Source organism: Squalius cephalus (assembly GCF_949319135.1).
Source record: "Squalius cephalus genome assembly, chromosome: 16".
NCBI classification, from domain to species: domain Eukaryota; kingdom Metazoa; phylum Chordata; class Actinopteri; order Cypriniformes; family Leuciscidae; genus Squalius; species Squalius cephalus.
Window position 1 is genome coordinate 18,085,940 of NC_137137.1, and position 13,527 is coordinate 18,099,466.

At 37.3% G+C, this 13,527-nt stretch overlaps 1 protein-coding gene across 1 annotated transcript in view; it reads left to right on the forward strand.

Annotated features, from left to right (window-relative positions):
• hmcn2 (hemicentin 2) overlaps positions 1–13,527 on the forward strand; it is a 91,553-nt gene that overhangs the window by 47,908 nt on the left and 30,118 nt on the right. The window contains exons 30-44 of the mRNA XM_079897114.1: positions 1–158; positions 1,089–1,367; positions 1,441–1,583; positions 2,409–2,559; positions 2,649–2,882; positions 4,345–4,458; positions 4,584–4,771; positions 4,947–5,043; positions 8,787–8,948; positions 9,040–9,153; positions 9,240–9,436; positions 9,949–10,030; positions 10,147–10,278; positions 10,380–10,523; positions 10,639–10,798. Of these exons, the coding sequence (XP_079753240.1) occupies positions 1–158; positions 1,089–1,367; positions 1,441–1,583; positions 2,409–2,559; positions 2,649–2,882; positions 4,345–4,458; positions 4,584–4,771; positions 4,947–5,043; positions 8,787–8,948; positions 9,040–9,153; positions 9,240–9,436; positions 9,949–10,030; positions 10,147–10,278; positions 10,380–10,523; positions 10,639–10,798 (2,355 nt within the window). The remainder of the gene's footprint in view (positions 159–1,088; positions 1,368–1,440; positions 1,584–2,408; positions 2,560–2,648; positions 2,883–4,344; positions 4,459–4,583; positions 4,772–4,946; positions 5,044–8,786; positions 8,949–9,039; positions 9,154–9,239; positions 9,437–9,948; positions 10,031–10,146; positions 10,279–10,379; positions 10,524–10,638; positions 10,799–13,527) is intronic.

A 13,527-nucleotide genomic window follows, 5' to 3' on the forward strand; every position in this document is an offset into this window, starting at 1 on the left:
GGTTTTATCCCGTAATGGAGACCCTCATGTGGAGTTTCTGGAGAAGGGGCAGGTGTTGAGGGTGAAGTCTGTCAGGCCGAGGGATCGTGGCCTGTATCAGTGTGTGGCCAGTAACAACGCTGGGACTCAGACACGGCAGTTCAGGCTGAATGTACAAGGTAAACGGTAGGGATGGGAATCATAAGTAATTGAACGGTTTCCTACAAGTTTCTATTAACGATTCTTTTATTATGCAATTAATTCTTACAAGCCTTAAAGGTCACCTGAAATAAAATATAAAAATAAAATAGCTTTTAGTATGAATATGTTAGCCTTAAGGTTATGAACAAGCTGGTGTGTTCCAGAACAATGACAAAATTATAACTAGAGACATAAGCGTTCAAAACTTACAGTCTCTCATTTCTGCTAAAATGGACAGAGAATCGTCCCTTGCGCGTGATATGAGGGGAATGACAACACAAGAGGCGCCATTTTTTAATATACAGTCGAAACACAATACCGTTCCAACACAATTTGTTTTGTCTTGTGACAAAAGAGCCACATGCTGAGAAGCAAGAACAAGATCTGCTGTATGTCCTCCATTGTTGTTTACTGTGTGGGTTTCTCCTTCTTCCACACCTATCAAGTAAGGGTACTGTTGGCAGATCAGGGTTTACCGTCCCGAATCGTACTGTAGCCTACTGTACTGTACCGCTTGGTGGAAACAATCCATAAAAAGAACTGAATCATAAGAGTCATTTATTCAAGAATCAGACTACACTGGTCATGCTGTATGGTTTTTATTTACTAAAAAGACCTGAATCAAGACCCGAGTCTATTTAAGGATTGGACTACACTGGTCATGCTGTATGTTTTTGATAAAATACAAAAAAAAAAAAAAAAAAACTCTCATAAGAGTAATTTGTTCAAGAATCAGAATACACTGGTTGGGCTCTATTATTATTATTATTATATTTATTTTTTTGATTCACTAAAAAGAGCCATTTCTTTATTTAGGACATTTTTGTCCTCATTGTTTTCAAAACACCCACCTTGTCCTTATTATCCTCATTATCCTCCATTCTAATCACTATTCTGTCTTTTCACAGCTGCTCCCATGATTCGTGACTCTGGTGAGAATTCGGAGGTGACTGTAGTTCTGGGCTTCCCTGCTGTTCTTCATTGTGAAGTTGAGGGGATCCCACTTCCCACTATCACTTGGCTAAAGGACAACCAGCCCATTGTGTCCAGCCCTCAACTCACATACACACAGGGTGGACAGTTTTTGCGTGTGGCTGCGGCCCGTGGTGACGATGCTGGCGCCTACACCTGCCGAGCAACCAACCCGGCTGGAACAGCACACAGACACCACACGCTAAGAATTATGGGTAGGTAGGCATGGAACTCATGGCTGAATGTTGTTTGTTTTTGTCAGAGATTAATGCTGTGCCATTTCCTCAGTACCTCCACAGATAGAGGGGGATTCTACGACTCTCAGCTTTGGCAGAAGAGAAGAGAAAGTGAGAATTAATGGGACATTGATCTTGTCATGCCTGGCCAAAGGATTTCCAGAACCTGTCACACAATGGTTCAAAGATGGACAGGTCCGTATATCTGTTTAGTATCTCTCAGGTTCTTCCATACTAGCTCTTTTTAGACCACACTGCATAATAGTGAATGTGATATTTCTTTTATTCAGCTGTTAATGAACAAACAAGAAGATAATATTGAGTCACTTACTTTTTGTTCCTCCCACTAAAATAGTTCCAAACGAATTTAAAGCAGAATCAACTGTTGTGCATCTCTGAACAACAAACAGTAGTGGGTCCAAAACAAATCAGCAATTTTGAATGAATTGGTTTAATTAATAATTAAAAAAGACTTAAAATAAAATACAGCTCATACCTGTTGCTTTTGATGACTTGAACTCCATTAAATCTGCATATAGCGCGGGAATTGAAGATCGGATTTATATCCGTTTTGTGAAAACACATTTAAGTGACCAGGTGTAAATGGAATCGTTTTGATAAATCAGATAGCTATCCGATCTGAGAAAACACATGAAGTGGCCAGGTGTAAACAGCCCCTCAGTGACTCACTCTAAAGACAGTCCCTTGTCACCATCTACTGGCGTATTGATGTAACTGCACAAAGAGTCCATGAAAAATCTCCCCCACTAATTCACAGACTGAGAGTGCTGTTGGACTGTATACATCGAAAAGCCACCCATCAAGTCAAAGTGTTTTTTGGTAAAAACTGATTCAAGAAATGAATAAAAAATGAAAGCAATAAATATTCCTCTGAGCCACAACAGCTCATGTCCAGGGAGGGGCTGGGCCTGAAATCGCACCAGGGGTCTTCTAATCAGCTTTTGAGGAATAATGAATGAAATAGTCATGAAAAAACACTCTCTTATTCATGTTCAACAGCTATTGAATGGGAATACACACACCGGTCTGAGAGTGAACAGTCACATGCTTCACTTCGAGAATGCCATGCTATCCCATGAGGGCCAGTACACATGTGTGGTTACCAATTCTGCTGGAGAGGATAAGAGAGACTTCCACCTCACTATACAGGGTCAGTGCTAATTATACACAGTTACACAGTTTTTTACTGCTGTATTTGATTATTTAAGATTTTCATGTTTGTTTCTCAAACCTCCTCAGTTCCTCCAATCTTTCATCGGGTAATAAATGGTGCTGCTGGTTTCTCACTGGGAGAAAGAGAGGGGGATGAAGAGGACCTTGATGGCACTGAAGGGATGGTTGAAAGACGGGAGGTGGTCCTGGGACACTCCATCAGTCTGTCCTGCGAGAGCAATGCCATTCCTCCTCCTCGACTAAGTTGGTACAGACAAGGCCGGCAACTCACCAGCTCAGACGGAGTTGTGCTTTTACCTGGTGAGTGGAGTGAAACGTTCCTTTTGTACCAAGAGTCAGTATATAAGGTTTTATTTAATTCAGACAGCATGTTTTAGACATGAAATGGAGTATTAATACAACTTCTATATCCTATTTTATATTTATTTGATGAAAAACAGTAAAAACAGCAATATTGGAAAATATGATAACAATTTAAAATGTTTTTTTTTTTCTGTTTATATATATTTTAAAATTATTTAATTTATTCCTGTGATGTCAAAGCTGAATTTTCAACAGTCATAACTCCAGTCTTCAGTGTCACATGATCCTTCAGAAATCATTGGCTGCGTCCGAAATCGCATACTCTCTTGAGTAGGTACTTATTTATAAAATTATATTTCTGCATTATATATATATAATTATATTACTAAAAAAATTATGTTCTATAACGTATGAGTGTGTGTAGTATGAATGTAATCTGGACGTACTACATTCGCCATGTTGTCATTACCATGTGACCTACCAGCGTCAGTAACGTCGCTTCACTGCCATTCATAAATCCTCTCCTGTGGCCTCATGGGATGGTAAAGTGTTTATCGTATCCACACTTCAGAATCTCACTGGAAGAAGGAGGTCATCCAGGTACTTTTTGCCTAATCTTTTATGAGTACTGTGAATTCGGACTTCTTTTGTCACACACTTTTTTTTACACCTACTATATAGTAGGGAAGTATGCGATTTCGGATGCAGCCGTTCTAATATGCTGATAAATTTTCTATTATTATAAATTTCCTATTATTATCGTCAATGTTGAAACAGTTGTGCTGATTAATATTTTTGTGGCAACCATGATAGTTTTTTCAGGATTCTTTGTTGAATACAAAGTTCAAAAGATCTGCATTTATTTGATATATAAAGTCTTTATTGTGACTTGCTACTTTGATTAATTTAATTCATTCTTGCTTAATAAAAGTATTAATTTCTTTCAAAAAAATAACAAAATCTTACTGACCCTAAATTTTTTATTTTGTTTCTATATATATTTATGTTGGTATTAGTATGTCACATTAACATGTAAAACAAAAACAACAACTTGGTATTACCATCTTAACACCATGGTTATTTTTAGTTATACTAGTTAAAAACAGACTATGCAATCCATCTTGGTCTTAAAGATAAAATCTTGGTCTTAAAGGCTGTAATGATGCATGCAAAGTTGAGGAATCAAATGAAACCGTCTTTAATAATAAATCCAACAGAAACACATAGGAGAACTTCAGGAAGAAAAACACAACCATGCTACCATAAACGATACAGAACAAGGAACTAAGAAGAACTCAGGGCTTATATTCAAACTGGGTAATCAACGTAGAAACAGAACAGGTGTGGGGAACTAGTTAGCAACCATGGAAACAAACCAGTGGCGGGAAAATGAGAATATAATATAATATATACAGTATATAAAGTATTTTTGTTTGTTTGTTTGTGTGTTCCTCTTCAGGAGGGCATGTCCTGCAGATCCCAAGAGTACAGATTGAGGATGCTGGGAAATACACCTGCCAGGCTGTGAATGAAGCTGGAGAAGACAAAATGCATTATGACCTGGAGGTGTTGGGTAAGGAAGTAAATCCAACAGATAGATCTCTATGGCATTCAAATATACGAGCATCATTTGTTAGCTTTATTAATAATCAGAATGAATGATCTTCATAAACGTGACTCTTTGTGCATTTTACGCAGTTCCTCCCGTGATTGATGGTCAGACTGATGACTTCATGCAGGAAGTGGATGCCGTGGTCAACACCACTGTATCACTACGGTGTGATGTCACAGGAAACCCCACTCCAGCTGTATCTTGGCTAAAGGATGGTCTGCCCCTCTACAGCGGTCCTCACCATCAGATACTTGAGGATGGGAAACTGCTGGAGGTGATGTTCATGAGCCCAGTTTTACCCCAATTCTCCCCTTTCTAAACATAATATCAGTGAATTATGTTTGTATGTGCATTTAAATGGATCATAAATTAATCTTACATGGTTAATTAAACGATTTTGCTACTTTGCTACAAGACATCTTGTATAACTCACCTGTGCTTTTCTGTAGATACTGAATGTACAAGTGTCAGATGCAGCCAGTTATCAGTGTTTGGCGGAGAATAAGGCTGGAGCTGTCGAGAGACTCTACAGCTTGTCTATTCAAGGTAGGAGCAATTGACGGAGTTCCCACAGTCATGAAAAATCAGGGAATTTTGATTTTCAGCCCTGAAAGTATCATAGAAATTAATAAAATCTTACAGTCTTGCAAACATAATTGAAATGTATTAATAATGAATTATATTCTGCTCTAATATATTTTATAGGCTATTTGAATTACCCAATATAAAAATTCATCACCTTCATCACCATCAGCAGTTTCCCATCTTCTAGTACAGGGGTGCAAGCTCAGGGGCCGTTTACACAACAACATTTTCAACTAAAACTTTTTATGCGTTTTGGCCATTCATTTACACAACAGCGTTTATGGGCCGGAAAATACAAACTTTTGAAAACTGGTTTCAAAGTGCAGGTTTTTGAAAACGATACCATTATCTTCTCAGTGTAAACTACAAAAATGTGAATGTGAGTAAACGGTGATGTCATGCACATGCATATTACATGGTCAGACTATAAGTGCGTAGTGTTTCTTTACAAAGTTATATCGCCAACTACTGGCCTGGCAGCATAATACAGCGCTTTTATATATATTATTTTATTCAATATTTTATGTACTGCTTAATACAGCTTCTGTTTGAACAAGAATAAAGTTCAACATAAGCCTATACTATATAAATAGCAATGAAGTGGGGTCTACTTTTTTATAATTTCGATAAACATGACATAATATAACATCACGACTGCATGAAAAGAGCTTTTACTGTTACAAAAATACATATATGTGAGCATTAGTGGAACTGAATGTGTCAGAATAAACATGAAACAATCGTGGAACCGCTGTCGTCATCAGAGCTTGTGCAGCCGCTCTGGAGAAGCTGCGCCGGCTGAGTCAGCAGTCTGCTCTCGAATCGTTGCACTTTGATACCCATACGCCACACCGACGTGACAAAAGTCGGACAAAATTTGAAGCTTGCATGCACTGCTTCAAGTCAGCCTTTCGATCGGTCTGTGCTGCATGAAGTCGAACAAGCCTTTTAGCTTCAACTCTAATTAAATACACCTGATCCAGCTAATTAAGTCCTTCAGGCTTATTTGAAAACGACAGGGCTGGCTTCGAAATCGCCCTCTATTCCCTCATTCACTATTTCCTACATTACTCCACTAATGAAGTCCACTTGAAGGAGTGAATGGAAGGGCTGCTGCATTTGCATAGTGTGTGCCTGCTTCTTAACCCTCTGGTGTTCTTCGGACCAAATGGTCCCAAAATGTTTAAATAAAAAAATGTATAAAATCATAGCTTCATCGGAATGGTCCGAAATTTGGTGGCTTTGTTGGTACTTGGTATATGAACACCCAAAAAAATTGGTGACAGGATTTGAATAGTCTAAGTGGTTGTAAAAAAAATAGTCACACTCAAGGTCTTCGGGACCAAATGGTCCGCCATAGGAAATGAATGGGAAATTGGCAAAAATGTGAAAATACAGAGTTTTTTTGTGCGTACAATCTACAAATCTGCCACGATCCAGAAAAAAAGCACACAACAGTGAAGGGGTGAATCTATAAAACATCAAGAGTGCAAAACAGACACATCCACACACACACACACACACACACACAAACACACTTTTATACACATACACACTAATAAATTCAGATTACATAAATCTATTTTAAATTTTTAAAAATCGCAGCTTCATCGGAATGTTACGAAACTAGGTGACTTTTATGGTATTAGGTCTGTGAACACACAAAAAATATTGAGGTCATGATCCAAGCATGCTAAGTGGTCGTCACACTTCTGCTCTTTGGTAAAAAATGACCCCATAGGAAATGAATGGGAAATTGTCAAAAATGTGAAAATACAGAGATTTTTTTGTGCGTACAATCTCCAAATCTGCCACGATCCAGAAAAAAAACACACAAAAGTGAAGGGGTGAATCTATAAAACATCAAGAGTGCAAAACAGACACATCCACACACACACACACACACACACACACACACACACACACACACACACACACAAACACACTTTTATACACATACATACTAATAAATTCAGATGACAAAAATCTGTTTTGAATTTTTAAAAATCGCCGCTTCATCGGAATGTTACAAAACTATGTGACTTTTATGGTATTAGGAATGTGAACACACAAAAAATATTGAGGTCATGATCCAAGCATGCTAAGTGGTCGTCACACTTCTGCTCTTTGGTAAAAAATGACCCCCATAGGAAATGAATGGGAAATTGTCAAAAAAATGAAAACAGAGGTTTTTTGTATAAAACAAACAAACAAAAAAGACAAAAATAGTCTTTGAGAATCTGTTATTATATTTTAAAATCAACAACCTGAAAAAAAATTGGCCAATATGTGCAAAAATCACTAGAATTCGCAAGCCTTTCTACAGAAAGCTGTAAATCCACTAGTGGTAAAAATGTGCTATTGCGTGATAAAAATGCTCAGTGTGTCCACCAGTTGGCGCCCATCTCATTTAAAAAATTGCTTTCATGAGGCCTAGGCTTGACTCTAAAATGAAATACAGCTTTAATAAAAAAAAATAAAAAATTACATATATATAAAAATTTCTATTATATTCAATGGGAAAAAATGGGTCATAATTATTGCATAAATATTAATTATAAATCATAAAATTATCTCAAAACACCAAAAAAGAAAAGAAAAAATATTATAAAAAACAAGTAAAAAAAAAAAAATGATGATTTTTTTTTATAAATATTATTCCCACCCTCCCGGACCATTTGGTCCCGAAGGTCTTGAGTGTGACTCTGAAATGAAGGACACCAGAGGGTTAATAATCATTTGAAACTTAGCAAACTGGCTGCTCCAGTAGAAATGAAAATATATATATATATTTTTTAATGCTTTATTGTCAACAGCAGGTAGCATGTACAGTGCCATATCTCATATAACCAAAAAATATTTCACATGCCTCAACAAGGATAAAAAAAATAAATAAATAATAATAATAAAAAAGAGACGAGAGGGTACATAATCATCAGTTTACAAACAGATATACGTTATACATATAACAATTCCATAGGATATTACAATGCAATTTAAATACAGAAAATATACTTTGCAGGTCAGCACCATTTATTATATTTTATTTTTTATATTATGTGAAAATGTTAAAGGAGGAGCATATATTAATCGTTTTAATTGCTTTACTATTTTTAGATTTTGACATCGCATCTACATACATTTTAATCTCCTTTTCAAGCACCATAAAAAGAGGTTTGCCTTTTGTAAACTTGCATTTATGAATGTGAAATTTGCATAAAAATAAAATAAAATGTGTAATAAAACCAACATCCTTTAAAGAGCGATCCTTGATATAATAACCCAAAATCACATGTTAAATGAAAAGATTTATCTTGAACTCTGTCCTGGAAACTAGCATGTATAAACAATTAAACTAAAATATTTAATAATCAATTAAAAAGGATTTTTTACCTGTGTGATATTACGCTGTACCCACTGTTTGGAAAATGGATGGATGGATGATTCAGCTGAGGGCACCATCTTCTGGTGAGATGCTGGAAATATGTGTGATGCACAAGACTCTCACAATGTATTATGGGTGTCCTCTAGCCATATACATATGAAAATTTCATCTTTTAAAAAATCTTTTAAATGGCAGTGTAAATTGTGGTTGTATACTGTACAGTCTATCATCCTTATCTGTTCATGCAACAACAAATAATGTAATACATTGTTAAAAATACATACATATGTAGCATAAATAATTTTTGTTTTAATGTTAGTTCCACCAAGGATTGTGGGCCGCCGTGAGGAAGATATGAGCGTGGTGGAGGGTCACATGATCTCTCTGCTGTGTGATGTGCAGTCATACCCACCTGCTGACATCATCTGGACCAAAGATGGGCAGGTGCTGGAGTTCACCACTGGCATCCACATACTGCCAGGTGATTTGCAGTCTAAATGTAACTCTCTGTGTTTATAAACAATGATTCATGAAGCATTTATTTATGTAATGTGCCATCATCCTGTCCAAAGGTGGTCAGATGCTGCAGCTTCCCAGGGCTGGACAGCAGGATGCTGGCCAATATGTCTGTACAGCCACAAACTCAGCTGGACAAGACCAAAAGAGCATTCTCCTTACGGTTTATGGTTAGTGGTCTATAGGCTTTTTAGTTAATTAATTGCTTCAGTAGATTACTATAGCAATGAACACTTTTTGATTTGGCCCTTTCTAGCCCTGCCTACACTGGTGCCACGTATTGAATCAGAATCAGAGGTTATGACACCTCAGGTCGGGTCATCACTTATTCTGCGTTGTAAAGCCAATGGTGTCCCTGAACCAGAGGTCACATGGTATCGTAATGGACTTCAGCTGGCTTCTGGAAATGGTTTGAGGATAGAGCGCCAGCAGCTAGAGATAGTTGGTGTACAGGTAAGAAAGCACTGAGAAAACTCGTGTTTTATAAGAGACTCCAATATATAGACAACTTTAAATGCATATACAGTTATATAGCATATACACTACCATTCAAAAGTTTTTTTTTCCTTTTTGATATAAATTTTGTATTCATGAACAATTCACATCTACAATGTCAGGAGATTTGTATCGCAAATAAGTATTTTTATTTTTTTTACATTCTTGAAAAGTATAACAGTTTCCTGCTTTCAATGTTGATAATAGTAAGAAATGTTTCTTGAGCAGCAAATCAGCATATTAGATTGATTTCTGAAGGATTGTTTGACTCTGAAGACTGGAGTAATTGCTAATATATTAAAATAAATTACAATAGAAAACAGAAAATTGTGTAATAATATTTAACAACATTACTGTTCTTACTATTGAACTTTTGAATGATGGTGTGACTTTAAGTGTAAATATATGTGGTATAAGTGGTTGATTTATAATTAATGCTTTGTTGACATGGTTTCTGACTTTTTCTTTAGGTGGCTGATGGTGGGGTGTACTCCTGTAAGGTGTCCAACATTGCGGGTCAAGTAGAGCGCACCTTTAGAGTCACAGTCCATGGTGAGTCCTAAAAACCCAGCATAACTGCAACCTTTATGTAAATATTCCCTGTTTGCATATGCATTGCAACAGTTGCTGTAAGCAATTTCAGATGTTTTGCTAACTTTCATTTTTAGTGCCTCCTGTGATGGAGGGCCCTCTTCATGAGACCCTCACTCAGAATTTGGGCTCCCACATCACCCTCATCTGTGAGGCCTCTGGCGTACCTGTACCAAGCATTGCTTGGCTGAAAGATGGCTCTCCTATTGGTCAGTTAAATACCACACACCTTTAGATGTCAGTGTGTTGTTAGTGTTAGTGTGCTTTTATTTATGTTGCTGCTGTTTTTGTTGTTTGTTTCTATGTGTAGAAAGCAGTTTGCAATGGAATTGGTCACTGAGAGGAAACAGACTGGAGTTAGGCCCTCTGCAGCTTTCTCATGCTGGCACTTACACCTGCATCGCCAAAAACAGTGAAGGGCAGACACAAAAAGACTACTCACTTACTATATATGGTAAAACTGCCTTAATCAATAATCTCTGTTTCAAATAATCTCTGTCTTGTTTCTTGATTCACACTGTGTGTGATATGTAAAACTCTAAATAACCAAATGTATTTGGCACCATCAGCGTCACCCACCATTGTAGATTCTGGTCACCCATCAGAGGTCAGTGCACCTGTTGGGGAGGAACTGACTCTTGAATGTCGGGTGATGGGTAAACCGACTCCCAAAGTGAGCTGGCTGAAGAATGGAAAGACTCTTGAGAATGGACAAACAGAGCATATAGAGTAAGACTCTTAACCCTTGTGCATCAATTTAAAAAAGTTACTCATAGGTCCAAAGAGGACAAAAATGTCCATGTCAAAAAACGGTCATAAAAAGTTGAAGCTTGGGAGCACAGACTTAACTTTGGTATCATTTTAAAGAATACCCTTGGCAGATTATTGCTGAAGTTAAATTTTTTTTATAAGTAAATCCCAAAAAAAGTTATATAGGTTTAAGTTTATGAAAATTATTTATGAATATTATTTTATATAAAATATATATTTTATGAAACAAGTTGAACTCTAAAACGGCTAGAAAATCAAAGCCATAAATCTAAATAAGTTGTGTTCCAAATTTGAGGTTGATATCTCAAAAAATGAGCTTTCAGTAAGATTTTGTTTGGGCGCAGTACCAAACTTTCCCCATTGGATCCCAGCAAAACTCCTCTGGTCACACAATGATTGGCTTTGTTATTTGCAGTTGAGTTTTTCTCTATCAATACTACAAACACACAAACACATTTTTTTTTATATAACACACATACCAACCACACTCTGACATCCATACCAACACACCCACACAATTATCATTGCATAATTTATCCAGTTGGCTCTATAATAGCTCAAAATTCATGCAGTTAACAGTAACAAAAAACAAAAACTTACTCATAGGTCCAAAAGGGACAAAAATGTCCATGTCAAAAAACTCTCATAAAAATGTTATGCTTGGGAGCAAAAACTTAAGTTTGGTCTCATTTTAAAGAAGACCCTTTGCAGATTGTTGTTGAAGTGAAAAAAGTGAAAAACGTGCAACCAAATTTTTTTTATAGAAGTTTAAGTTTACGAAAAATATTTATGAACATTAAAATTAATATTTTATATAAAATATATACAAGTATTTTGTATAACTAGTGCAACATTTTTTTTTTTCAAATGAAATGGGGGTGAAATAGTAAAATTACAATAAAAATAGACACCTGTGCCAAAATTTTATGCAGTAAACATTAAAAAAAACCAAAAACTTACACATAGGTCCAAAAGGGACAAAAATGTCCAAGTCAAAAAACTCTCATAAAAATGTTATGCTTGGGAGCAAATACTTAAGTTTGGTCTCATTTTAAAGATGACCCTTGGCAGATTGTTGTTGAAGTGAAAAAATTAAAAAAAGTGCAACCAAAAAAATGTTATAGAAGTTTAAGTTTATGAAAAATATTTATGAACATTATAATCAATATTTTATATAAAAAAATATATTTTATAAAACATTTGGAACTCTAAAACTGAAAGCCATAAATCTAAACAGGTTGTGTTCCGAATTTGAGGATGATATCTCAAAAAATGAGCTTTCAGTAAGATTTTGTTTGGGCGCAGTACCAGACTTTCCCCATTGGATGCCAGCAAAACTCCACTGGTGAACACAGTGATTGGATTTTCGATTTGCAGTTGAGTTCCCTTTCGAGGGAACTCGAACTGCGTCGGTGACGACACTAGGGGAACGCCCTTCAGCGTAGCACGTCTGAATTCATGAATGAAAACTAATCCAATCCTATTGGCGTTGCGTGATGACGTAGCGTGTGACGGCATAAACGGATGTGTACAAAAGCACGCCGGCACACAGAAATGTCAGCTTTTTGCTATTCAGCAAGCGCTCTGTGTGTGTGAAACAATTCTGTCCTATTTGGTGTTGTATGTCCTGTTAACTCTGCATTTCAATACAGAATCTAGTAACTCGGATCTCGCGTTTGCCGAGGCAGCGCGTTGATTACGAGTGTACTTTGCAATAAGATTCTGTGGCTGGGATCTCGCGTTTGTCGAGGCAACGCGTAGATTTAAGGTCTGCTTTGCAATACAGAATCTAGTAGCTCGGATCTCGCGTTTGCCGAGGCAGCGCGTTGATTACGAGTGTACTTTGCAATAAGATTCTGTGGCTGGGATCTCGCGTTTGTCGAGGCAGCGCGCAGATTTAAGGTCTGCTTTGCAATACAGAATCTAGTAGCTCGGATCTCGCGTTTGCTGAGGCAGCGCGTTGATTACGAGTCTACTTTGCAGTTTGCGATACGATTCTATGACTGACATCTCGCGTTTGCCGAGGCAGCGCGTAGATTGAATGTCTGCATTGCAATACAGAATCTAGTAGCTCATCTCGCGTTTGCCGAGGCGCGCGTTGATTACGAGTCTATTTGCAGTTTGCAATAAAGATTCTGTGTGGGTGCTATAGGCATGCAGTTAGTCCCTGAAGGGTGCTGGCTGTGTTCATTGAGAAATAACTCGCCGCACACAGTGCGTTTCGGGTGTCTCAGCCGCGCCTGTTGACTTTCTTCTCGAGAGATGAAAGCCAAATTTATTGTGAACGACTCGAATCTCGCGTTTGTTGAGACAGCGCGTTAAGGGTCTGCAATAAAAGGGACACACGCGATCTGAGAAATAATACTGTTTGGGTGCGAGGCATTCACAGTCAGCTCCTGAGGGTGCTGGCAGGCTGTTCATTGTGAAATAACTCGCCGCACACAGTCGTGCGTTTCGGGTGTTTCAGCCTCGCACCTGTTGACTTTCTTCTCGAGGGATGAAAGCCAATTTGTAACGGCTCGCGTTTGCCGAGGCAGCGTGTAGTAGATCGTATAAATAAGTATTTAAACAGTATTCTGGTGCACTATCCAGTGTTTATGGCTGCATTTAATTCTGAGGAATTAAAATAATTAAAATATTATCTGACTTTAGAACTTGGTTAGATATTTTAATTCAGCCTAATATCT